The sequence below is a fragment of the Festucalex cinctus genome, chromosome 6 (assembly GCF_051991245.1).
Source record: "Festucalex cinctus isolate MCC-2025b chromosome 6, RoL_Fcin_1.0, whole genome shotgun sequence".
NCBI lineage: Eukaryota > Metazoa > Chordata > Actinopteri > Syngnathiformes > Syngnathidae > Festucalex > Festucalex cinctus.
In genome coordinates, this window is record NC_135416.1 from 357981 (window position 1) to 384377 (window position 26397).

At 43.4% G+C, this 26397-nt stretch overlaps 6 protein-coding genes across 12 annotated transcripts; 3 read left to right on the forward strand and 3 right to left on the reverse strand.

Annotated features, from left to right (window-relative positions):
* Window positions 1-62: 62 nt before the first annotated feature.
* aftpha (aftiphilin a) lies at window positions 63-7129 on the reverse strand. 4 transcript variants are annotated; one of them, XM_077524302.1, is made up of 10 exons: window positions 6884-7129; window positions 4310-5365; window positions 3804-3940; window positions 3600-3729; window positions 2678-2734; window positions 2486-2605; window positions 2328-2388; window positions 1374-1457; window positions 1103-1226; window positions 63-862 (listed from the first exon to the last, which is right to left on the reverse strand). In XM_077524302.1, the coding sequence occupies exons 2-10, from the start codon at window positions 5339-5341 to the stop codon at window positions 841-843; spliced, it is 1767 nt and encodes a 588-aa protein (XP_077380428.1). In that variant the 5' UTR covers window positions 5342-5365; window positions 6884-7129; the 3' UTR covers window positions 63-840. The 4 variants fall into 4 exon arrangements, with proteins under 4 accessions (XP_077380428.1, XP_077380426.1, XP_077380429.1 ...); XM_077524300.1 differs by having other exon boundaries at window positions 63-866; window positions 6884-7125; XM_077524303.1 differs by lacking the exon at window positions 1374-1457 and having other exon boundaries at window positions 6884-7125.
* A 423-nt stretch (window positions 7130-7552) lies between these two features.
* Window positions 7553-10043, reverse strand: LOC144020392 (galectin-related protein-like). Its single transcript, XM_077523814.1, has 5 exons — window positions 9904-10043; window positions 9174-9251; window positions 9012-9100; window positions 8736-8922; window positions 7553-8499 (listed from the first exon to the last, which is right to left on the reverse strand). Exons 1-5 carry the CDS (start codon window positions 9946-9948, stop codon window positions 8356-8358), a joined length of 543 nt encoding a protein of 180 aa, XP_077379940.1. The 5' UTR covers window positions 9949-10043; the 3' UTR covers window positions 7553-8355.
* A 122-nt stretch (window positions 10044-10165) lies between these two features.
* On the reverse strand, window positions 10166-16097 carry aplf (aprataxin and PNKP like factor). Of its 4 annotated transcripts, none has more exons than XM_077523811.1 (12): window positions 15949-16097; window positions 15680-15785; window positions 15177-15248; window positions 14538-14722; window positions 14307-14454; window positions 13468-13576; window positions 13101-13228; window positions 12091-12323; window positions 11844-11966; window positions 11715-11761; window positions 11490-11651; window positions 10166-11181 (listed from the first exon to the last, which is right to left on the reverse strand). In XM_077523811.1, the coding sequence occupies exons 2-11, from the start codon at window positions 15770-15772 to the stop codon at window positions 11515-11517; spliced, it is 1275 nt and encodes a 424-aa protein (XP_077379937.1). In that variant the 5' UTR covers window positions 15773-15785; window positions 15949-16097; the 3' UTR covers window positions 10166-11181; window positions 11490-11514. The 4 variants fall into 4 exon arrangements, with proteins under 4 accessions (XP_077379937.1, XP_077379936.1, XP_077379938.1 ...); XM_077523810.1 differs by having other exon boundaries at window positions 10166-11392; XM_077523812.1 differs by having other exon boundaries at window positions 10166-11651; window positions 14307-14451.
* fbxo48 (F-box protein 48) lies at window positions 15210-18652 on the forward strand. The gene is made up of 4 exons (XM_077523816.1): window positions 15210-15604; window positions 17143-17381; window positions 18122-18331; window positions 18619-18652. Exons 1-3 carry the CDS (start codon window positions 15508-15510, stop codon window positions 18281-18283), a joined length of 498 nt encoding a protein of 165 aa, XP_077379942.1. The 5' UTR covers window positions 15210-15507; the 3' UTR covers window positions 18284-18331; window positions 18619-18652.
* cnrip1a (cannabinoid receptor interacting protein 1a) lies at window positions 18557-20948 on the forward strand. The gene is made up of 3 exons (XM_077523817.1): window positions 18557-18871; window positions 20136-20280; window positions 20526-20948. The coding sequence occupies exons 1-3, from the start codon at window positions 18693-18695 to the stop codon at window positions 20688-20690; spliced, it is 489 nt and encodes a 162-aa protein (XP_077379943.1). The 5' UTR covers window positions 18557-18692; the 3' UTR covers window positions 20691-20948.
* Window positions 20949-21949: 1001 nt separating this feature from the next.
* On the forward strand, window positions 21950-26353 carry ppp3r1b (protein phosphatase 3 (formerly 2B), regulatory s1ubunit B, alpha isoform, b). Its single transcript, XM_077523815.1, has 6 exons — window positions 21950-22248; window positions 22970-23009; window positions 23429-23605; window positions 23707-23766; window positions 24301-24485; window positions 25359-26353. The coding sequence occupies exons 1-6, from the start codon at window positions 22246-22248 to the stop codon at window positions 25404-25406; spliced, it is 513 nt and encodes a 170-aa protein (XP_077379941.1). The 5' UTR covers window positions 21950-22245; the 3' UTR covers window positions 25407-26353.
* The last annotated feature ends 44 nt before the right edge of the window (window positions 26354-26397 follow it).

Genomic DNA, 26397 nt, shown 5'->3' on the forward strand with positions numbered 1-26397 from the left:
ATATACAGATCAGTGGGTACTGCCTAAATTGGGAAAGAATATTTGAGACGACAACGTGATGATTTGTCTTAAATTAGTTTAATTTGTGTCGACTAAAAGTCAAGTGGACAAACGCGCGCGCACACACACACACACACACACACACGCACCCATGCAAAGGTGGGCGCTAATTCCAGTGATTCCATCTTGTTGCTTTTCCTCCATAGGAACTTGTTTTTTTTTTTTTACATCCATTTCATCTCGACTGTGTGCAAAGTGCTCTCATGACTCACTCACTCATCCACGCACACACACGAAATCCACAGGCAACGCAGCACACTAATTGGTCCCTTCATTGACACCCGCGCACGCACGCACGCTCAGCGTTTGGGACCCGAGACGTCGTCGGCCCACCCGCACGCACGCCAGCTGGCCGCCGCGCACGTCAAGACATTCAAAGTGACGTCAGCAGCGGTCAAAGTCCACAAAATAGATCCATGATCGATCGATCGACAAGATTGATTGGATATTGATCATCGTCGTTAGCGTTCCTTCCCTGATTATATTACACACCACCGCGCAAACTAAGATGGCGTGGGGGGGAAACGAAAAAGTCCCGCCCCCTCCGCCATGATAAATGCTTTCGATGACAGAGAACAAAGAAGAAAGACGGAGTGAAAAGATGGAAAAACATAAAAAAACAGCGAGAACCTGCGGGCGGGCGCGTGTGCGCGTGCAGAGCTCTTCAGTCGGGCGTGGCCTGCGAGGCGAGCGGCATGAGCGTGGCGGGGAACATCAGAACCTTGGCCGTCATGAAGGACAGGTCGGGAAGGCCGCAGATCACCTGGGCCGCCTCCGAGCTCAGTTTCTCCTCCTTTCGCGTCTTCCTGGGGGAGGGGACAAAACAAACAAACAAACAAACAAACAAACAAACAAAAACACGTTGGCACGTTTTGCTTCGCTAGCATGCGAGATGCTCAAGTTTTTTCATGACAAGTCCTCACATTTTTCATTCAAATTCCATGAAATTATTCTTAAGAAAATAACATACATGCTAGTGCCAGGCCAATTTGAACGGATTTGGTTTTTTTCTCTGCCATGTGGCTCGGCGAGCCCCCCCCACCTGGTGGATGTGCTGGTCTTGTCCATGGTGGACATGAGGCGGGCGAAGGCGTCCACCACGCGCCCGCCGGCCCCGCCCGAGTCCATCTTGGCCGTGGTCAGCTCCACCAGCTCGGGGTCCACGCCTGCGGGACGGCAAAAAAAAAAAAAAAAAGTTGCCAGTCCTGTCCGTGCCGTGACGTGGACAAGCGAGGGAGGAAAGTGAGAGAGAGAGAGCGAGAGCGAGAGAGAGAGAGCGAGAGAGCGAGAGGGCGGCCGTGGCAGCGGCTGACCTGGGATGGCGGGCGAGCAGGACGAGCCCGAGTCGTCCACAGGACCGAAGAAGTCCAGGTTGAGCAGGAAGGAGCCGCCGCTGGCTGCGGGGCGGACGGGCACGCGCGCGCGTAAGGTGAAGAAGAACAAGAACGAGAGAAAGAAGAAAGAAATCAAGGAAGAAAAAGAAAAGGGCCTGATTAGGGCTGGGCGATGCCTCCATTTTGAGCACGAGATTGCTGATGATCACTTTTGAGAAAAAGAAAGAAAAGAAAAGAAAAGAAAAACCTTTCATTTCGACAATTGATCTTGGAGTGCCATTGACGTCAACATTTTAAATGTATTAAGTGTCTCAAAGACGTACTTGTACGTTTTCTTTAAGCTAGCGAATACAGAAGGCTTTGATGCTCCCTCTCAACTGCAGAGAAAGGGTGAAAAAATGGTAGTAATGACCAAAACAGCCAGCAGGTGTCAGCAGAGTATAAGAGATCAACCAGGGCCATGATGGAAAACAAACTGTTACCCCACAATTCTAAAAACAAAAGAGAAATAAAAAGAAAACAATTAATGAAAAAACGAAAAAAAAGACAAAACTTTAAAAATAAACAGGAAAAGGGAGAATAAAGAAAAGAAAAAGAGGAAAAAAGAAAAATGAAATAAAGAAAAAAGAAAAATAAAGAAAAATGGAAAAAAAACAGAAAAACAAACAGAAAAACAAAAAAGAAAAGAAATAAAGAAAATAGAATAAAAAAGAAAAGAAAGAAAAAAGAAAGAAAGAAAAGAAAAAAGAAGAAAATGAAAAAAACCAATTGCCAAAAGAAATCCAATGATTTCGGATCAATCGTTCTCTGCTATGTCGCCCAGCCCCAAGTGTCAAGATGAGGACCCATTTGTTTGTTTTGTGAAGTTCTGAATGAACCAAAGCGAGGAAAAGAGGTCAGCAGAGTTGACAGAGTTTTGTTTTTGTGTGTTACCGTCCAACGGATTGGTAAGGCCACTGCTGCTCCAGTCAAACTGGACGGGCGGGAGCGCCTCCTGCCGCACCAACCACAACAAACAATCAATCAATCAATCAATCAATCAATCAGAGCGGCGGCACCCAAATACAATACCCCCCCCCGCCAACTCCCACCTGGACGACATCCGCTGAGCAAGAGTTGCCGTCCGGCGCCGCCGGCGCTTGTGCGATGGAAGCAATCATCTCCGCCGCCGACACGGGTTTCGCCGGCTCTTTGGTGGGCTCCAACATGCCCTGACCACGACCACGACAAAAATCAAAACGCGTTTGTTCTTTTGCCAACGATGCCGTCGCCAGTCGACTCACCAGGCTGGCGGCGTAGACGGGCACGATGAGCGGCTGCTTCTTCTGTCCCGTGAACAGCTGAAAACAATCAAAATCAACTGGAAGATCAATAAACAAACAAAAACAATCATTTGTGCCCTCCATTTCATGAGTATACTTTTTTTTTTTTTCCTTTTTTTGAGTTTGTTCAAAAGGACTAATAAATGCTCTATTTCCAAATAAATCTGAATTTTCGCTCATATTTCATGGTTCAGGCTTTAGAAAGTTAAACCTGCAAAAGGTCAACAACTTTCTTGCAAAAATGTGATTTACCAGAAATTGCTTCCACAAAAATCACATTGTTTTTTTTTTGCACCCCCTCAAAATTTAATTTCTAATTTGAATCAATTTTATCCTCACAATAACATTTCAACAGGTTTCCACACTTTTTTTTTTTTTAATAATTATCATAGACTCCTGAAATTGTAGTGAAATTGTACGTCTGATGCATGAATTTTATTGACTTTTTTTTTGGTGTACATGGACTTGATTTCAATGTTTTGGGGCAACAATCAAATTCCTGTTTTTTTTTTTTTGTTTGCTTGTTTTTTTCTTCCCAATTTGGACTTTATTATTTTACTTTTTTTTTTTTTTTTACTTACATTTACTACATTTACTTTTTCAAATTATTTATTTTACTTATTTTATTTACCTATTATATTTTATTTATTTATACAAACTGGACTTTATTTCAATGTTTGTTTTTGGGCATGGGCAACAATCATATTCCAGTTTTATTTTTCCAATTTGAAGGGATACCAGAATCCATTTGAAATAAAATTCCAAAATGAAGAAGATGATTGTGGCTCCAATTCCTTTTCCAAGTGTAAGTTGTAGTTTTTGGATTTTGGTCTTGCTTTTATTGGGTTGTGGCAGAAGTCGTGCGAGTGTGGCGTCTCCTCACAATGTTGCGCGTGTCGATGCCGAGGCAGGCGAGCAGCGTTTTGTTGCAGTACGACCCCCCCCACTGATGTCGGAGGCCCACCGCCTCGTGGACGTCTCGCAGCTGCGACCACACGCCGCCGCCCAGCGAGCTGCGCAAATGACAAGCAGCACAACGTGAGGCGCCGTTCGCCGGCTCGTCCGTCCGTCCGTCCGTCCGTGTCACCTGCTGACGTCCTCCATCAGCGTCTTGAGCGATGGCACCCGCTCCTCCTCCTCGTCTGCGGCGGGCGAGGGCGAGGGGGCGGCGGCCCGCGGGAAGCTGGCTTCCAGCAACTTCTCCACTCGGCTCCACAGCGCCTCCTGCAGACACGACGCACAAAGTACACGTTGGGGACAGACAGCGGCCAAGTTTGAAAATGTGTCCAGATGATGATGAGAAGCGGCATTTGGAATCATCATCATCAAATAATAATATATCATAATTATATTTTGTATGTAATCAGAATAAAACATTTGCAAAAATTGATATTTACTTTGGAAAACAATTAGTCGGCACCCTTCACCAAGTATCCAATACCCGAAATAACGCTAGTATCGGCCCGCTAACAATGTATCGGTAGTCCAACAGGGCTCGTTCTAAAAATAGCTCACCAGTGCTGAGACATTGTGATTTCCTAAGAATGTCACATTTCAAAAACATTTGCATTAGCGTGACGCAATCGCACTCACCGTGTGTCTGCTGTCGTCCACCAATTTGGAATTTACCTCCACGGGGGCGTGGCCAGCAGGAGGGGCGGAGTCGTCCTCCGAGCTGAACTCTGCCCACGACTCGCCCGTCGTCCACTCGTCCGCCGCCGCCGCCGCCTCCTCCTCTCCGAAAGCGTTCCATCCGGCTTGGGCGGGTGAGCAATGCGCCGAAGAAGAGGCTCCGCCCTCCTCGTCGTCGCGGGCTTGCGGCGGCGGGCTCGCTTCTTGATGATTGAAGTCCGCAAACGATTGGTCGCCCGGCAAGCCCGCGTTTCCGAAGTCGCCAAATTCCTCGTCGTCGTCGTCGTCCAGTCGGCTGTGGTCGGCGGGCGTGGCGCTCTCTTCCGGGAGGGGCGGCGGCGAGGGGGCGGAGCCGGTCGTACTCGCCTCGCCGTACTCGTCCAGGGCGTCCGTGGACAGCGGACGGCCCAACGACGTCTCCGTTTCCGTCGACGAGGTCCTCCCGTCCACGCCGTTGATGACGTCGTCAACATCATCGTCGACGCCGCCGTTGACGCCATCTTGCGCGGCAGCGGCGGCGTCCTGTGCAAAGTCGCCATCGCCCGCTTGGGCGTCGGCCTGCGTGTCACATGACACCGGAAGAGGCGTGGCCTCAACGTCAGCTCCAGTTCCGTCGTCAAAATCGGCAAACTCTGCGCCGAGACCGTCGGCGCCTTCTGAAGCGTCGCCGGCAAACGTTTGCGTGACGTCATCGGCGGCGGCGAATCCGTTTGTGATGACCTCGCTGCCACCATCGCGAGCGTCCGGTCTCTTCACGTCCGACCGGTCGCGGCCCGGCGCGACCGCCGCCGCGCCGTTGGCCTTGGCGGCGATGCCGTTGGGGAGCTCCGGCGGCGAGGTGGCGTCCGGGGGGAACGACTCGCCGAAGCTGACGCTGGCCGACACGGTGGAAAAGGCGCCAAAGTCGCCAAACTCGTCCTCGTCCTCCTCCTCCTCGCCGTCCTCCAACGGCGGCGGGGACGACGAGTACAGCCGGATGACGTCGGGCTCCATGGCGACTCGTCCGTCCTGCTACACCTGCCGGGCGGGAACAAGGGAACTGGTGTCAGCGGTCGCCGTGGCAACACTCCAGTCGACAGACAACGTTTAGCCGCCAGCCCGCCACGTGTCGTTTCACTTTTCAGCTTGCCGGCGGCCATTTTGTACCGAGGACCAAAACTGTCCAAATTCTAAATAAATATATGACTAAATCAATAAATGACTAAAAGTTTTTCCTGAAATATATAATAAAAAAAATAAAAATTGGCCAACACTGTAAATGTAAAGCCAAAAGGAGTTTTGAGTGAGTACTCGATTTGTTCGATTTGATTGCCGTCGTGCGTCGCTCAAGCGTGGAATCGACATGTTGACTTTGCCGATAATCTCTCGCTCAACATTTGAACAAACTTCAACATTTGAGCTTTCAGCTCAAATAACGACAATTGCACTTGCATGCTAATTCATCTCCACATGACAAATTGAGCATTTTTTGTCACTGACAAAAGTGCACGTAGAACAAACTTGAGTTATTTCTTTTTTGTCACCTTTGCTTTGATCATTTACCTGGTGTGGATTAGTTTCATCATACAGACAGGTGAGGCTGGAAGTTTGACACTCGGGTTCAACATCTCTTATTGCCCTTTATCGGTGAATTTATTTATTTATTTATTTTGCTAATTTGCAAGAGTCATAACATTCTTCATATTTGTCTTGAGGATAATAATACTTGGTTCATCGGTCATGCAAATCAATTCAACCTTTGACGTGTTCCCACTCCTGGACCAAGCTAACTCGCGAGCTTCATGCTAACTTGACAGGTCAACACCTGTGCACTCACTCGCTGACTTTCGAGCTAACCCATAAGCCGTTTTGTCTCAAGTGTGGCACCTTGACTTGCCACTTGTGTCCCAAAGTGCACCCAAAAGTTCGCCCACTTTTTGGCGATGGAAAGGGAGGGAAGCTAACGGGCTAAAGTAGCTGTCGGCGGCGGCGACTCGGAAACAGCCAACTTGGGCAGGACTTTAAGCGGACACGAACTCGTGTACACGTCGTCGACCAAATGGGAGCTTTTTTTTGTTTTTTTTTATTTTACTTTTTCGCTGGGACTTTTTTTTTTTTTTTGAACGGCAGCTCACTTGAGCACAAGTCGGTCCGAACGGGCCGTGAGGTTCGGCGGCGAGCATTATTATTTTATTATTATTATTATTAATAGCGCGTAGCTTGGTCGCTGTCGACGCTTGTCATTTCCGCGTTCCCACTCGGCGACGACGAATAAATGTGCTCGCTTATTTGCTCGGCGTGCAAGTGCGTGACACGAGAGTGTCGTCGAGGGCCGTCAAATGGTAGCGGGGCGGCTCGGTTAGCATCAGGCGCGGCTCGCTGCGGGGCTAGCCCGAGCCATAAGTTGGTGTTAGCCGAGGCTAAGCTAGCTAGCGCTGACAGCAGGTGTCTTCTGCTTCTTCTTCTTCTACGAACGCTCCTACTTCTTCTTCTTCTTCTTCTTCTTTTTCTTCCTCCTGGCGAAAAGGACAACCAGCAAAACTCTTTCTGACGCACCTTGACGCGCTCGACGAGAGCTTCCATGACGTGGTTGGTTGGAAGGACTCCTGCAACTCAGTGGAGCCCCAAGTCAAGCCCGTGCGAGCCGGCCGCTGGAGCTTCGCTGCCTGTGTGGGGAAGGAGGAGGAGGGACGGACGAGGTCGCCTATGACGACGGCGGCCGGATGGATGGTGAGCCGTGTCTGTCTCGCACTTACCCGGCATGCACCGCGCGACTGCGAGCGCCCAGACAAACAGCGGCACATTCCATTGATTAAAAACAATAAATAAATGAATAATTGTACCAAATAAATAAATAAATAAATAAAAGAAAAAGAAAAAACATTCCACTGTTCTGTATATATGATTGAATGGCCGATAGGCGCGGCCGCCATATTGCTCCTCCCAAGGAACACTTGAAAACAAGTGGGGATTCGCAAAATGCAGAAGGAATAAGAAAAAGTTGGGAAGGGAAAACTGGTAATTAAAAGTAAATCGAAGAAGGGGTAAGTCGAAAAGCAGTGGATGAATAAATTATGGATAAGAAGCGAAATCAAATTCAGGCTAAAGGAAGTGCTTCTCGATTAATGTTTTGCAAACCACGGAATCGTCGTCGGAAATGTACCGGCGGCCATCTTACGTTGCCACTCACTAAAGCCAACATCATGAAATAAAAAAACAACTCAATAACGTACATGTGACCATTCACCTTTAATCAGTGATTGCTCTTATTTACACCAGGTAGCTAGGTTGTACATTTGTTCGGTTAAAAACAAAAATTAACTGCACACATTTATTTTACAATGGGAATGACATTTGTAAAAGGTACTATCATACAAATAAAAAAAAATAAAACAAAAAATGCCCGAGCAGTCTGCTGAGATTTGCTTTCTTTTGAAATGGTCAAATATCATCAATATAAGACAAAGGTCATTTCAACAGCTGATATTATATTATAGTGAATATATATGAAATAATATTCAAAAACTGATAAACATTCAATGTTTTTCACAAAAATCGTTAAGAAAACAACGGGGGGAAAAAGACAGGAAACATTTGTAATATAAAAAGAAAAAAAATAGATACATAACATAATGAATGATGACATAATGAAAAAAAGTCATTTTATTCAACTTAAAATTAATCTTCCAATTAATTGGTAATCCTTCCAAACATTGGAATAAAAATAATAAAAAAAATAAAAAAAAGTTATTTTATTCAATTGTTTAAAATTAATCTTCCGATTAATAAATAATAAAATCTCAATTTTTTAATTTTGCATTTCTTTTATTGCTGTTTGTTGGCCGGAGTCTGAGCGGGTTGAAGGTTCCATTCCCAAGTGAGAATTTGCTTGAAATAGTTGCGATGCTAACATGTAGCCACCTAGCATGGGCACCTAAAGGTCGCCATGGGGTCAAGGGTGCGAGCATGTGACCCAAACAGGAAGTCTCCTGAAAGTAGAGCGTGGCGACGATCTCACTCGCTTCCATTCATCCCAGCTTGGTGACGGCGATGCTGCCTTTGATCCACAGGGTGTCCACCAGGTGCAACGGCGCCACCCGGTGCTGGAAGTCAAAAAGCTTCTGCGCGTCCACGAAGACTCGGAAGCCGCCCGACTCGCACCAAACTTCCATCTGGGCGCACACGCACACGCGCGTGTTGTCACCATGCGCCAAAGCGCTACATTTGTCAGAATCAAAATCCTCAACTCGTGTCGACAGGAGTTCCAAATGTCACGAGATGGCGCCCAAGCACTATTTTGATTGCGTATAAAACTGAAACCGGGCTTGAAACAATTTGCAACCCGCCAGCCCCACCCACCAAACCACCTCGCCGTCAATTACTACTTTCCTCCGGCCGGCGGCGTTACCTTGAAGGGCTGGCCCTCGATGAAGGGAAAGAAGGGCACGCCGGCGTCGGCGCGGCCCCAGGCCCCGCCCACGCAGGCCCGACGCAGCACCTGGCGCCGGGCCCCGAAGCGCACGCACACCTCCAGCGCCACGTCGGGCGGCGGATCGCCTCGCGCGCCCCGCCCGCACGTCAGCGCCACGTAGAACCTGACGTGAAAAAAAACAAAACAAAAAAAAAAAGCACATTTTCAGTTTGGGTTTGAAACGGGGATGGGAAAGAAAGTTGTTTTTTTTACTTGTCAGGGTTTGGGTCCACGATGGCCACGATGATCAACTTCCTGCCCGGGTGCATCCCGCCTTGGACGTCGCCCCGGAAAGGAAGCGACTGCCCGCACGAACGCGCCCCAAAAATTTTGTTAGCTTGAACGTGCCAGTTTGAGCCGTCGCGGGTCTCCTACCAGTTTGGTGGCCGCTTGCTGATGACTCGTGTCGACGCTGGCATCGGCGGGGATCTCCTTGCTGTCGATTTGCCATTTCTGCCATTTGCAAGAAAAAAAAAAGGCAAATTTGCCACTTTCTAAACTCACAAATTTGCGGGGAAAAAACAAACAAAAAAAGTTTAGAATGTGGCAAACTTGCGAGACAAATAAAATGTGGAAATTTGCAAGCTTAGAAAGTGGCAAATTTGCGACTTCTTAAACTCATAAATTTACGAGTTTATAAAGTGGCAAATTTGCGAGGAAAAAAAACCCTAAAAAAAATTTGTTTTCTCGCAAATCTGCCACTTTATAAACTTGCAAATGTGCCACTTTGGAAAGTCACAAATTTACAAGTTTTTTTTCTCGCACATTTGTCACTTAAGAAAGTGGCAAATTTGCCAGTTATTTTCTCGGCATACTGACCCCGCCCTTTAAAAAATATATATATTTATATGCGGCCCTAATACGCTATCTTAGATTTACGTAAATGTGCTTTTACTTTGGGTAGCCGCCGACACCGGAAGTCCCGATGCTTCGATGTCAGGCGACGTCAACTTGACGCCAGTTTAAAAAAATAAAATAAATAAGTCTCAAAAGTTGTCCATGGTCGTCAACTGACGAACGCGCCCGACGCGTGACGGCATGTTTGCCGACGTCATGTTCTCTGTTACAAATTCGCTTTTTCAACTTTTTTTTTTTTTTTTGTTACCTTCCTCTCGCGGGTCGTTGTTGTTACTCGCTGCGCGGCGGCCATGTTGGAGCGCGCTCGTCGCCCGCGGCGCGCACACAGTACTTCCGGGATGCGCACGCACCTATCAGTGACGTGTCCACGGACGTGCCTTACGTCAGTATCGCCAAAACGTGTTGGCTATGAATGGGAGCGTGCCGACGTGACCTAAAAATGAATCATTTCTAATAACTGCAAAACAGTAAGAGCACAAACCAAACTTGTAAATGGCACAAACCAGCACAAATGTAAAAACCTGTTTTTATTGACAAAAGGACTTTTGCCTGCTGCCGGGTAAGAATCAAATGTATTATTTTTTTCTTTTTTAACCACTCACTCACACACAAGCTAACTTCATATAAGCCACATGGGGTAAGAATCGAATCTATGTTTCATCAACATTGTATTCTTGTGACATGATTTCCATTTGATGAAAAAATGTTGACTTGTAATGCAAGATCCGCGTTTCCTATATGGACACTTCATTAGGTACACCAAAACAAATGATTAGCATAAAAAATGGGCCGTCATAAATCCTCTGACATTTATTTCACTATTTAAAAAAAATAATTGATGCATTGAAGAGACTGAATCGTAATCATCGCCGATTCAAAATAACATCCTGTTTTTGAATAGAGGGATGCCTTCTTTTTTTTTAAATATGTTTTGGATCCAAATGGGCGAGAAAAAAAATCACTTCAACTTAATTAAGAATGGTAAGAAAGTATTTGTAGTCTTGTCATGAGTAGGTGACATGAAAGTGTCATGGAAGTGTGTGACAAAAGTGTTGTTGTCGGACGAGTGACGACAAGTGAGCCGTCGCCAAGCCACTCGCATCCACACAAACGTGAAAATCAAGTCTGCTCGTCCAATCGGCAATCAGCATCACTTCCTGCCTGCGCCTTTTCGACTTCCTGTCTTTCATTTGCAAAGACTTAAAAATAATAATAATAAAAAGAATAACATAATAATAATAAACAAAACTAATTTAAAAATAAAAAAATAAAAATAAATAAATAAAATCAAAATCATTAAAAAAATATATTAAAAAGATAAAAACATTTAAAAATTTATAAAAATAAATAAAAATAACTTAAAAAGATAAAAAATAATAAAAATAAAAATGAATTGAAAAAAAATACAAAAATAAATCAACTTTTGGAGGTGAGGTATGCTGATGAAGGGGCGGAGTTGCTGGACATGGGGCTGTGTGCTGATTGGACGATAGTGCCGTCACTTGCCAAATGGGAAGAAGACAACCTGAAAACGGAAAGCTACAAACAGTGATAATCACTTTTTTTTTTTAATGGCCCCTCCATGAAACTTTGATGTCATGCTATTTCAAGTCACCTGTTTACGAATGTTGTCCGCTTATGATTGGGGCTCGAGTTTTTTTTTGCCCCAAAATGGCCGACTTCCTGATATACGATCAGCTGATCAGCAAACTCTGCATCAGCGCCTGATAAGGATCCTGTTTGATTGGAATCAGCTTGTGTTGGAAGAGGGAAACCTGCAAATCCTCGACGCCCGCCCCTGCCGTGGGGGGTTTTAAGAGGGCATCAGCCCACCTGGAAGCGCCACCGGTGGAGCGGTTTAATCCGAGTCGGGCGCAGGGTCGTAATCCGAGTCGGCGTCGACGTCGTCGTCGCTGTCGTGGATGAAGCTGTCCCCGGAGTCGGAATCCACGTCGGACGCCGCCCTCGCCGTGGTGGCGGTCCGCCTGCTCCGAGCTGACAGGAAGTACGACGTCATCCTTTTGGACCGTCGGGATCAAATTCCGTGCGTGTGCGTACCTGCTCTCTTGGTGTGTTTGTATTGTTTACGGTGAAGAGGATTCTTCCTGTGTGGGTGGGGGGCGGGGTTACAAAACCAGGAAGTCAAACGATTGTTTTACAAATTCTTCTCCGATGCCGATTTGTGACCTGTAGCAGTCGGTGCCGTAGGGACACTCGGGTCGCTCTCCCTCCTCAGGCTCCGCCCCCTCCTGCTCCTGGTAGTCCGAGTCTCCGGGATGGCTGCACTCCTGGAAGTGGACGGGGTTCTTCCTGGAAGAGACAGGAAGTGAGGTGAGCAGGAAGTGGGCGCGGTTTCTGTTCCGCCCACTTCCCGAACGGAAAACGGATCGGACAGGAAGTGCGCGAAACAGGAAGCGACGGCGGCCAAACGCACCTGTAGCAGTCTCTTCCGTAAGGACACGCGCTTCGCAGTCCGGAAACGGATTTGTCGGCTTTTTCTTTGGCTTTTGAGCTCCCGTTTTGTCGACCGTTTGTCGTGACGTCGCTCGTCCCGGGAACGACGTCACGCTTCCCGGCGGCGGCTCGCCGGCGCTCGCGGTCCGCCTCCTGCTGGGTTTCCGTGGCGACGCGCTCAACTTGCTGCGGCGGACGCTCGTCGTCCTCGTCCTGAAAAGTGGACAAACGCGTTAGTGACATCAAATTGGGATGTTTTTCGATTGGTCTGACTCAGTGCGTCCCAATGGCTCCCTCTAGTGGTATGCAAAAAGTATTACTGCCTAAAAGTTCACTTGTCCCTGTGAGCTCTAAAAAAAGTAGTAGAAATTCAAATTTTTTATTTTTTTTTTTTTACATATTATTTTTTATAGATAATATATGGTTTAAATAAATTAATTATTTAGATAAAAAATAGAATATTCCAAAAAAATGCCAGACTCCACATTTTTACATTATCAGAAAAAGAGAGAAAAAGTAGATAATTGTTTTTTTAATTATCTAAAAATGTCCAAAAAGGAGGAAAAACAGAATATTACCATAAAATTGCCCAAAAAATATCAGAAAATTAAATAAGAAAAAAGCAGAAAGAAAACATTCAAGAAAATTTCCATAGTTGAAGAAAATGGAGGAAAGAAATGTTGAAAAAGCAATCATAGAATGTCCAAATACAAAAGAATAAAACGCCCCAAAATGACAGTACTATAAAATGTCTTAATGTAATGACAATGTCATTTTGTCCCAATTAGCGTCTTTTTTTTTTTTAAATTTTAGTCAATGAAAATATTATTATAATATAATATTCATATGAATTCATAAATGTATAATTATTAATGTTATAATAATATATATTATCATGTTAATAAATAATTGTATTCATTTTCGTGATGAAGATTCTGACAAAATGATGTAATGGAAATGTCGTTCTGTTTCGATTTGCGTCCACTCAACTGCACGCGGGCCTTTTTCTTCTTCTTCTTCTTTTTCTTGTTGTTGTTGTTTTGGTGTGGTCTCGACGTTTCCCTTTTGACTTTTGTGGCGGTCCTGGTCGAGGGGGCCGCGTTTGCTTTTCTTGGCGTCTGACATGTCACAAAGGGAGACGAGATTACGTAATCGTTTCCAAATTGTTGACAAGCAATTTTCTTGCTTTTCACTCTTTGCAGGAACTTCAACAATAGTTGAACAAACTCATTGTTGATTTCAAAAGGAAATATCCGTCAATTTGTCGTGTCGTGTTGATGTCATAATAATTCTAATAATAATACAAGGAGGTGATGACTTATTTTTCTGCGATATGATTGTTGAAACGTGTTGTTACCTTGGCGACTGGGCGATGCGGCCGTCATCCACGCAGGTAAAAGTCGCTTCTTGCGAGGAGGCCCGGGCCAGGTGGCGGACGCGTGCCCGGATATCGACGCCGACGCTTCCTGTGCGGGAAACCATCGCATTGGCCGTTTGACATCCATCCATCAATCAATCAGTCAATCAATCACTGTGCTCAGGAGCATTCACTTTGCATGTTCGCCAACAAATTTCTTTCGATTACGCTTCGCCTCACTTTTCTTTTTTTTTTTTTGTAGAGCTGTCCAAAATTCATTGATTACTCGACAAGTAAAGATTATTAATCACCAACTATTTTAATAATTGAGTAATCGTTTGGAGTCATTTATTTATTTATTTTATATATTTTTATTTTCTAAGAAAAGTCATTTGTTTTTATTTAAAATTGTCCAAACTATTTTAATAACCAAGTACGATATACGTTTGTAGTCATGTATTTATTTATTTATTTTTCTTAGAAAAGTCTCTTTTTTTTTATTCAAAATTGTCCAAACTATTTTAATAACCAAGTAATTGTTTGTAGTCATTTATTTATGTTATTTTATTTTCTAAGAAAAGTAATGTTTTATTTAAAATTGTCCAAACTATTTTAATAACAAAGTAATCAATTGTAGCCATTTATTTATTATTTTTGTTTTTCTTTTCTAAGAAAAGTCATTTTTGTTTCATTTAAAATTGTCCAAATCCTGCTCTTGCCTTGTTTTTGTTTTTTTTGTTTGTTTTTTTATAATAATGGTATGGTGAGCTTCATATGATGCTAATTACGGTCCGGTGATGTTTGCATCTGGTTCGATCTGGAGTGGTAACGAGACGAACCTCGTTTAGCGTCCCCCCCGCTGACGGCGTCTCACGATTGGTCGCCTGTGGCTCGGCGCCGCGGCGAGCAGGAGGAGTGGGCGGGCTTCTTGCGCGTGATCCGGGACGTGCGGCCTCCTCACACGTGCTGGTGATGATGCTTTGTCTGCTTAAAAATGAATTTCAAACATTCCTCACACGTGGATCAACAATCGGGCGCCATTTTCAACAACAATGGCCGCCGCGTGTTACCCGAGGGGTCCGTCTGGCGTGGGCGCGCCCGCCACCGCCACCGCCGCCGCCGCCACCCGAAACATGAGCTGCCCCGGCAGCAGCGAGAAGATGTCGCCGTGGTCCAGGCGGACCCACGCGTCTTTCGGCAGGGGTCGGGGGTCGTCGGCCACCGACGATTGCAGGAAGCACGGGTTGGCGTGCGTCTCAACAACAACAACAAAATAAATATTAATTCACACGGATTGGCTGGCAACCAGTTGAGGTTGTGCCCCGCCTACTGCTTGAAGCCAGCTGGGATAGGCTCCAGCACCCCCAGTGACCCTTGTGAGGAAAAGCGGTTCAGAAAATGGATGCATGGATATTAATTTCATACACATGCACACAGACTTAAAAGATGTATAAAGCATATGACCTTTGAACCTTGCATGTGAAGTTTACTGAACAAGCCGATTATTTATGATTAAAATTCACAAAAAAATGTTTTTTGTTTGAACTTTTAACAGATTTTTATGAACATGAATGTCAAGTCATTTTATAAGAACAAAAATCAATGTATTTATTTTTTGATGAATTTATTTGTTTGTATTATCATTGTCAAACTATCTAAAATGGAAAATTCCAAAACGCTAATAATAAGCGTGTTCTTTCCGGACTCACCGGTTTGAGGCGCAGTCGTCCATCTTGGTTGTGTAGCAGGCCGTGATGTCTGGACACTCTCTTGTCACTCACCTCACATCATCATCAGAAAAGAAAAGATACAATTGATGCCCATATTAGCACGCGTTCTATTTCTAACGTAAGCAAAGGATTGATTTTTCGCACCACGTGATCTGCAAACTAAACATGTGAAGTGCTGCCTACACAAGGGAAAATAAAATATCATCCATGCTGGCTTCCCAGGAACTCGTGTGCACGTTGCACTTTTACTTTTTTTTTTTACACTTCCTTGTCGTCATGGTAACAAAACTCCGACCACCGCCACTCCAAAATGGCGAAATTCAACAAGATGGTAAATGGATCGAGGGAAACCAGATATGAATTAGGAACCACGGCGAAAAACTATCAAGCTGTTGATCAAGCAGACAGTGAGTAAAAAAAGAAGTAATAATAATAATTGTCAACATCCAGTATTAGAAAGCAAAAATGTTTGTGGGACTCACTCGGAGGAAAGGACCCCGGCCCAGGACGGTCTCCCCGGGGGGAAGGAAGATGGCATCGCCGCCGTCTATCGGCAGCAGCTCGAAGCCGGACATTGTTGTTGGGACACTGGAAGCGACATCATTTCACATTTACATAAATATATAACAACACATGTACTCAAATACGAGTTTATCATTATTCGCTCGTGTTTAGGAGGCGATGTGGACTTGAAACGTTGTTGTTCGCTTCACGCAAAAAAAAAAAAAAAAAAAAAGTTAACCAAGCTTACAAGGATTAGTTGGTGGAGAACTCTGTTGTCAAATTGTTTTTTTATAAACTCTGCTTTTATTTTCTGGAAGAAAAGAGGAAAAATAAAACAACAACAAATCTTGAAATGGCGCCGCACACCGCCGGCAGTACTTCCTGGTTGGGGATTGGAGAGCGCATGCGCACAATTTGATTGTCTCGTTTATTTTTTTTTTTATTTTTTTTTTATACACAACCCACATACGCACGTACGTTTTAGACTAGCCATAAAATATATATATATATATGTAAATTTTGTATAAATGATAACTAATCCGGCAGCTACTCTATACGCATGCGCGGTCGAGTGACAGACCGTGTGTTGGTTTAAATGTAAACACGTCGAGGGACGAGTCAGCTGTCTGGTAAGCAAGAGAAGCGAACAGATGAATCCAATACATAAATAAAATGACTCACCACCTTTATCAATCTGTAAAAAGCTAACATGCGCGGAAGCGTCGATGTCGATGTTTTTTTTTTTCCCCCTCGCTGTCCCACGTCGCCAAACGTGACTTGAAGTTTCAAGCTAGTTGCTGCTTTTCAAAGCTGCATTTTGCCACATCTTGCAAACTTTCATTCTTCTAAATGCTTTCTCGAGCTTCATGCATCATTTTTGCGCCACACACTTCAGTCACATCATGTTTCATGTCATGTTGTCAAACATGAAACATGAATGAAAAAAAATATTTTGCTCTTCACCGACTGACAGAAAATGATAAGAACGTAGTAGGACGAAATATTGATCAGAAATTTACAGGTATTTTTTTATGTACAGATTTATTTTGAACGTACTTTTTTTTTTTAGTACTTTAGTTTTTTATAGGTATTTTTTTACGTACTTTTTCTTTACAGGTACAATTGTTGATTTTTTTTAACAGGTACAGTACAAACCACAACTTTCACAGACACAAATGTATACTTTTTTTCTACAGGTCAATTTTTTTCCCAAGTTCCTTTTGCAGCATATTTCCCGCCATCGTTTGGCAACATCACCAACATCAACACAACACGCCTGTAATATATATATATATTTTTTTATAATTTGTTAATATTAACATCCGTTTTGGATGAATGCGCGCCATCTAGTGGACACATTCCGCAATGGATTTATTGATTCCCCAATTGATGTTGTCCAAACTTTTTTTTTGGTTTGCTTTTTGCGTCGCCGCGTCATCAGGCCGCAAGCGCGCCGACCTGATGAACTTCGCGGAGCGCCTCCCGACGGAGCTGAGCGTGAAGATCTTCGGCCAGTTGGACGCCCGCAGCCTTTGCCGCGCCTCGCAAACGTGCCGCCTGTGGAACGACATCATCGGCCGCAGCCAGCACCTGTGGCGGGCGCACTGCCGCTGCCTCGGCGTCGTCGCGCTCTGCCGCCGGCAGGTGGACGACGACCGCCGCGACGGCCTCTCGTGGAAGGTGCGGGAGGGGCGGAGCGGGGAGGGGCGGGGCCAAACGTCGACCAAACGTCTCACATTACAAAAGGGTTCGATAACTACTCTTTGAAAAGTGACACATTTGCACAATATTGATTGATTTTTGTCCTACTCATTATATTCAATGACATTCAAACATCTTATTTTATGTCATCTTGTTGCATTCATTTACATAGCTGTTATTTCTCCAATTTTTTTTTTTCATCTCCAATAAGTATTTGGTACTTGTAAATAAATATAAATACATTATACAACAAATAAATACTACAAATTCACATCTTTATTGGACCAAAACAAGTTATTATACATATTGAAAATTAACTAGTTTATTACCCAATTATTATTTGTATATAATTCAATAATTCATCTTATTTGTTGCATTAATTTATGTAGCTGTTTTTTTTTTTTTTACTTATTTATCTCCAATAAGTATTTGGTACTTGTGAATATAAATGATAAAACAAAAAAATACTACAAATTCATATCTTTATTGTTGTAAATGTTAAGGGACCAAAAAAAAAAGTTATTATAATTATTATATATATTTAAAATTAAACAGTTGTCAGAATTTTATTCTGACAATTATTAATTGTATAATTAATTTTATTATTGAAATAACAAATATATATTATTGATTTTTAAAAACTCAACGTCGATCTGAATGATTTGTATTTTTTTTTTTTTTTTTTTTGATTTTGTGCATGTTTGCGTGCACGCCGGCAGGAGTCGCTGTCGAGGAACTACATCCGCAGCCGCGTGACGCTGGACTGGCTGCGCGGTCGCTATAGCAACGTGGCGTCGGCCGGCGAGCTGCGCGGCCGGAAGATGGCGCCAATGGACGCCGAGACCTGGGGGGAAATCCTCCAGGCCGAGCTGGACCGATGACGTCATCGTGGCCTTCTTGCCAGCCACATCTTTTAGCTGCTTTTTTTGGTTTGTTTCTATACATTTCTAGGTTAGTCGTTTTTTCCGTTTTTTTTAAAAAGACCTTCATAGCCTAATTGATGTTCATTTTGAAGACTTTTTTTTTTTTTTTGGCGCCTGCTTTTATGAAAGGCATGTTGACTCGATTTGAAGTTGATCGGTCGAAATTTGAGTGAAATGCGTTGGCAGGAAAAAAGACACACACACTCTTATTGTGAAGTCCTGTAGCGGAAGCCGCGTTGTTTGTTTGGGCGCGCTTGACTGTGGTCCTCCTCTTCCTGCTCCTGATTGTGAAGGACCCCCGCGAACGCCCCTCCCCCTCCTCCTCCCCCTCCTCCTCCTCGTCCCTCCATCCCGAGAGGCGTGAAAAATGGACGACGTCCCGCCGCTGGTTCACATCTCCATCTCGTTGTGGATCCAACCCAACGACGGCGACGTTTTCTTCAAGGTGGACGGAAGCCGCTTCGGGCAAACGCGAACCGTCAAGCTGCTCACGGGATCCAAGTACAAAATCCAAGTCCTCGTCAAGCCCGGAACCGTCGAGGCCACGTAAGAAAAACAAAAACAACCACAGACGCATTGCAGTCCCGTTTCTCAAATGCGGATATTTGTTTTGGGTGCTCGTGATAATATGAAATATACGCCGCGTCACGTGACCTCGTCCAGACATGAAACGGGAGCGAGCACGCGCACGCGCACGCGCTCGTGGACGTCCTTGTCAAATGATAAACAATTTACAATTCCGATTATCTTCATCAGCCAAATAAGACAAAACGATCGTCAACACAGAACAAACCAGGAACTCAATCATCATTTATATTGATTTTATTTATGTATTTATTATTTTTATTTTGTAATAATCTTAAAAAATAATTTAGATTTGTGATTTTTTGCACTGTCAATTTGAAACAATGTCCTATTAGAGGAAAGAAAATGTTTTTCAGAGATGGATAATTAAAAAAAAAATAATTTGATTCATTGATGAATCCACAAAATAATCATAAGAATTGTTGATTGCTGTTAAAAAAAAATCTGATTCACTGATGAATTAACAAAATAATAATTGTTGTTGATTTTTTTTATGTTTCCATTATTCCACATTTAACAGAAATTGCATCGTCAAATAACACTTCATAAAACGTGATTCATTTTTTTCCTCTTTTCTTCATTGAACGAGAAGTCAAATCTGAAATGTTCTTGACAATAATAATAATAATAATAATAAATTGTATGCGCCCACACTAGTGTAAAGAACATGTATATTAAAAAAAATATACAAATATACAAAAAAAAAAGAAAAGTTTTGATCCATCTCAGGGGGGCGGCCATTTTGTGACTTGTTGTCGACTGCAATTTGAATTTGATATTGACTTTGGAATTAATAAAGAAAGCAAAAATTACCAAATAAAAATCAAATGAAATGACATCGCAATTGCTCAGGTGACAACCAATCACAGCTCAGCTGTTTTGGTCATGTGACATCCGTGAGCCGAGCCGATGTCAGACGTGATCGGTGGCCTGCACGCAGATCGTATCGGGGGGGGTCGCCCGCAGATGACGTCACGCGACACGATTGTCCGTTTACAATTGTTCAAAATTATAACATTTATGGACTCACATTGTAAAAACGTCAATAAACCTCCAAATATAAAAGCATAATACTTTTAAAGAGGGGGAAAAAAAAAAAAAGATTGAAACGGACTGTCTGTGATGTCATTTTCAGTCGACAGCAAAAGGGGCGGAGTAAAAGATGCTGACTGACTGACTGACTTCCTGTTATGGATTGTGTTTGTTTGTTTGTTTTTTGAACTAGAAACATGAACATCGGCGGCGTGTTGTTCCCTCTGGAGGAGCAGTCGCGAGACGCCGATCAGGTGATCTATCACGGACGCTACGACACGGAAGGCGTCCCGCACACCAAGAGCGGCGACCGGCAGCCCGTACAAGTTAGCATACAGGTCGGAACACCCGCGGAAATTACAAAACAAAAAAACTAACAAACCAAAAAAAGCCAAGCAAGAAATGACTATATTGTAGTCAAGAATAACACATATTTGATTGTCAATATTTTAGCTGAATGAATATGAAAACACATTTTATTGACGGACTTCAGGGATGGGCAACTGCAGGCGACCTTTCAATCATTTGAAAATACATTTATATATAAATATAAATATGACTTCCTGTTTGGTTGTGCTTGCAGTTTGAGCGGGCGGGCACGTTCGAGACGGTTTGGCAGGCCAAATACTACAACTACTACAAGCGCGAGCACTGCCAGTTTGGTAACAAATTCAGCAGCATCGAGTACGAGTGCAAGCCCAACGAGACGCGCACCCTCATGTGGATCAACAAGGAGGCCTTCAACTGACGCCATTTTCTTCTTCTTCCTCCTCCACGAAGGATTTATTGGGGGCGCCGTTTGTCGTATGATTGCGTACGTGTTGTGGGCGGGCCAAATCAGAGGCATGCTGGGAAACGGAGTCCTCGGCAGTCCGTGTGAAATTTGATTGACAAGATGCCAGTGACACGCCCATCACCGTCACTTCCTGTTATTTGCCAATTATTTATTTATTTATTTTTCCGATGTGTTTTCCTTGATTAAAAACGACAACCAAAACGAAACGCAGACTTATTGGCTCTTTTGTTCTCGAATGAAAGATTAGAAAGTGACAAACATCCAACCGTGTTATTTTCACGCAAAATGTACAAAACATTCAGATGCATAAACATTCATAAGCTATCAAAATAATTTCTGTGGAAAATGATTCCAGAGTTTTGAGTTTGAATATACACTGCATGTATACAAACATATTTAAACATATTCGTTCCAGTTAAAAACAAAAAAAAACAACAACAAAAAAACACTTTATAACTTGAAAGAACGTACACCTGTTATGTTACCTGTCCACGTGCGTAAAAGCTAACAACACTGCTCCAGACATGCTAACTGTCAGCACGTGTGTCGATGAAGTTTTCCCGTTACATGCTAGCATGAAGCTAGTAGAGGCTATGCGGTTGATTCACTGATCGAGGCCGCCATATTGCTCCTCCCAAGAAACGTTTCTCGGCATACCATCCGAAACATTTACAGTATCCAAATTGGAGAACATTTGAGACACTATTTCGTAGAAACGGCATCATTTGATGGTGTTTTACATTTATTAAACATCAACAGGAGGACTTCAGACATTTTACAACTTGCCTTAAATACATGTAGAAATGATATGCTTCATGATGTTTAGTACTGGAGGAAACTTGTGTATATATATATCCATATTTTTAAATTAAAGAATTATTCTAACTGTAATTCAACAAAAGATGCCTCTGCCAAATATAATATTGGGGTCTAAGGAACTGAGCGATTAAAGAAAAAGGGGGTCTTCAAAGCAGCACATAGCGACCACTTGTTATTATTATTTATTTATTGTTTACTTGTTAAAAATTAGTGACCGCCTCTGGCCTTTTACTAACTCCATACGAGCTGTATTTGTCTCATCATTTTGTACGTATTGCGTACACAGCAGTCGCGAGGTTGGGAGTAACAAGATGGCCGCCCTGTGACATCGACGGCTTGCAATGTAATGTGTAATGGGCTATATCGGCTATCCACTCGCACACGTGCTGGCGGCAATTCGTTTGCGTATTTAAATGACATTTACATTATTTTTTGCATTCGTTTGTATTCTTCTCCTTACGTATTTATTTATTTATTTGTTTGTTTTGAATTCGATTTGTTGTGTTGACAAGTGAGCGGGGAGAGGAGGCGCCTCGAGCGCGTAAGCCCCGCCCCCTGCCGCAGTGCCGCTCGTGCTAGTCGCTCTCCTCAGTGCCCCTGTTAGCTCTGCTAGCCGCGTTAGCCCGGTAGCTCGATCGTCGGCCCTCGCAGACCTCCGCCAAGCACTCCGCTCCGCTCGACAGGCAATATGGTAAGAACAACAATAATAATAATAAAATGCTCGCCGCGTCGCAGACGCATTTCGGAAGTCGAAATCGGCGACGTTTGGCGGCTAACGTTAGCCGCCGTTTAGCTCGCCATCAAATTTCGATCGAAAGGCCTTGGACGGCGGCGCTCGTGACGACGCGACGGCCCTGCAAAATTGCACAATTATTTGACCTTTTATTTTGTTTACGGGGGGCATATTCTTGTAACATGCACGTTTGAAAAATACTTGTAAGTTTGTAAGCGCCAATTGCGCGTTAGCTCGGCTGTTGTTGTTGATGCTACAAGGTTAGCAGCACGGCTAGCTGCGGCAAAGCGGAAGTGGGCTCGGTCGGCGTCGGAAGTAGAAACGCTACCAAAATAAAAGCTGGTTGGAAAACGTGTGGGCGAAGACGAATGTTGTGAAATGGACGCGACTGACCAATCACAAAAACGATTAATGGATATTAATTAATTAATTACTAATTCATTTGACTGATTTTATGTTTAACTATATCCCCTGGAGTAGCCCTGGGTAACAAAAATGAATTTTTAATAACCTTTGCTAATAGAAAAAAGTTAATGACATTACAGTGAATGAATTTTTTTGCCAAAAAATATTTTTAAGCAAGTAACAGATGATAGATTCCTAAACCATGTGTGTGTCAGGCAGCCATTTTGAGATTGAAATTTTGGGCTGATATGAATTTTGTTGTTTTATTTTCCAGGGGAACGAAGCCAGTTATGCTCTGGACATGTGCTCGCACTGTAAGTATGACGTCATCATCTGCTGCGGATGTATTTTTAGCGCTGTGGATCTCGTCTCGTCTGAAATAAATTACATTAAAAAAACAAAAACAAACTCAAAACGAACTAAATGAAAAATTGGCAACCTATAATCAGCCTGGTCCCGACGTCGGCCTGTCAAATGACGAGTGGGCTGGATTAAAGGCAGGCAGTGAAGAAACAGGAAGCGTATTTGTGGGATTAGCCCCGCCTCCCCCCAGGAGAGATTAGCGCTGGCGCTGAGTCAGGTTTAGCGAGAGGCGCCATGGCGGGAGCCCGCCACGAGTCGGGTGAGTTTGGGGACACGCCGGTCGTCCGTCTGTCCGTCCGTCCGTCCGGCGAGTGATTTCCGTTGACTCGCGTCGGTCGTCGTCATTTCTGTTTTTGCGTTTTGCGCGCAGTCGACGCGGACGAGATCAAGCGTCTGGGCAAGCGCTTCAAGAAACTGGACCTGGACAACTCGGGCTCGCTGAGCGTGGAGGAGTTCATGTCGCTGCCCGAGTTGCAGCAGAACCCGCTGGTGCAGCGCGTCATCGACATCTTTGACACCGATGGCAACGGCGAGGTCGACTTCAAAGGTAACATTCGACACTAAATACTCATTTATGGATGGAGATGGACTGCTTTTTTTTTTGATTTTTTATATATGTGCATCTGATTTCTTTATTTTTGGATGCAGAATTCATTGAGGGCGTCTCTCAGTTCAGCGTCAAAGGAGACAAAGAGCAAAAGTTGCGATGTAAGTTTTCTTTTTTGTTTGTTTGAGATGTTGCAATTTTATAGCGCGGTCAAATGATAACATTTTTTTTTAATCAGATTACTCACTTAATTCAAAAGACTTTTTTAAATCTTTTTTTTTTTGCCTGCCAAATTTAAAGAGCACCTGTTGTGTTAATTTTTTCAAATTTAATGATTTACAATTTTTGTATTATTAATTTAATGAATTTAAAATATATATTAAATTTAATGAATTTAAAAATATATTAAAATAATGTATTTAACTCATTAATTTAATGAATTAAGATAGTAAAAATAATTATTAATAATTAATGTAATGAATTTCATATATATTAACAAGAATTCACTTTAATGTAATAAATTTGAATGAGGAGGTCTTCATTTTTTTGAACCACTGCTCAACTCTTCCTCTAAAATAATGCTGCTTTCAATTCTTGGCAAAATAACGGTGATGATGATGATGATGATTTTTTTTCCCCGCAGTGTCGGTCTCGTGTGGTTTTGTGGCGTTACGGAGCGTTTTTTTGTGTTTTAGTCGCGTTCCGCATCTACGACATGGACAAGGACGGCTACATTTCCAACGGCGAGCTGTTTCAGGTTCTGAAGATGATGGTGGGCAACAACCTGAAGGACACGCAGCTGCAGCAGATTGTCGACAAGACCATCATCAACGCCGACAAGGACGGCGACGGCAGGATATCCTTCGACGAGTTTTGCGCGGTCAGTTCAAATACATCTTCATACAAATATGACACGTACAACTTTACTCATTAGTATTTGCTACATTTCAGTTAAAAAAAAAAAAAAATCACCATAATCGATCCGGATCGAATTGCAAGATACTCGGCAATTCACACCCCTCGTGGAATAGGAGTTATGAAGCAAAATTCTGACGTTTTTGATCCATCTCAAGGGGGCGGCCATTTTGCCACTTGCTGTCGACTGAAGATGACATCACAGTTGCGCCGCTCAAGCCACGACCAATCACAGCTCACCTGTTTTCTGAAGCTGAGCCCGTGATTGGTTGTTTACCCGAAATGTTTCAATCATGATTTGTTTGTTTGTTTGTTTTTCCTCTTGCGTATTCATAATTTGTGTTTTACTAAAAATATATATTAGGGCTGTACAATATCTATAAAAAAAAAATCGATATCACGATACTGGCCCAAGCAATATGCATATCGCAAAGACAATAAGTTTCATATGGAATTTAATGCTTTTATTTGAATTTGACCTGTCAGCCGCTAACAACAAAAAAAGTGCACTGCCATACAATATTGTTTTTGTACAATACAGCAGTGAAAAAAAATATATATCTAAAAATATATACTGACTCGATTCACAAGCATATTTTGTTCCCCTACTGACGATGAGTGCGGATTTTAAACATTGAAGGGCCAAAACATGCCTCATAAAAACAAACTAGCCACCAGAGGGTGCTAGAACTGACTTTTTTTTTTACCGATGTGCTTCTTTTAATATTGCGACATGATGACAATGACGATATATTGTGTCAGTTTTGTTAATAAGACGATATGATATCCTAATGATGAGTCGGCGTTTCTCTGTCTGCCTTTGCGTGTCGTCCCGCAGGTGGTGGGCGGCCTGGACATTCACAAAAAGATGGTGGTGGACGTGTGACGGGCTTTCCCTGCCCCTCGACGCCGTCCGCAAGCCCCTCCTCCTGCTCCTCCCCCTCCCCCTCCCGTCCAAAGCCAAACTCTCGCAGCGATCGCTCAAAAACAGGAAGCGGCACTTTTCTCAGAGCGCTCGCATCGCAAGACGGGTTTTTTTTGTTTTGTTATTTCTTGTTTTGTTTTTGCCGAGCGCCGTTTGTTTGCGTGCTTTTTATTTATTGTGCCGTTGTACAGGGGAAGCGAGAGCGTGCCAACAGGAAGCGTGTGCGTGCTTGTGACGACGGTTAGCGTGACGCGTTCATTAATTAGCATGTTAGCTCGCACCAGGAAGTAAGTGGTCACGTCCATCTTTTATTTTTTGTTTGTTTTTTTTCTCCAAAAGATTTTCTACCAAGTGGAATTTTTGCTGTGTTTTCTTCTTCTTCTTCTTGTGTGGTGCACGTGTGCATGCCGCGCAGCTCAACAGCGCCGCCCTGCTGCTCGCATGTCAAGTCTTTCAGGTTTACACTCCGCAACCATTTTTTTGTTCTTTTTGCTTTCGATTCGGCTCTCGCTAATGAAACATCCAAGCACACAAGAAAGAAAAAAAAAATCTCTCTATTAACGAAAGTCTTATTGTGTGCACTTTGGCGGTCACGTGACCGTTGCATGCGTGACGTTTGCATGCGTGTGAGTGTGATTGTTTGTGCGCGCGATGGGACGACAGCAGCCCGGTGGGCGGAGCAAGTGGTCAACTCAAAAGGAAAAAAAGAAACCTTGTCGTGCGAGCGACTGTGGTGTTTACATGTGAATACTAATATGAATAGTGATGAATATGAACATTTCAGACACACCGTGTTGCCAATTAAAGGTTGATGTAGAAAAAAACAAAAACGATCACGCTCTTGTTCTTTTTTTTTTGTGTCATGACATCACAATTTGCAACATGGGACATTAAACTACTCCAATGATTTTGTGTTTTTATTATTATTTATTAGTGCTAGGGATGTGCAATT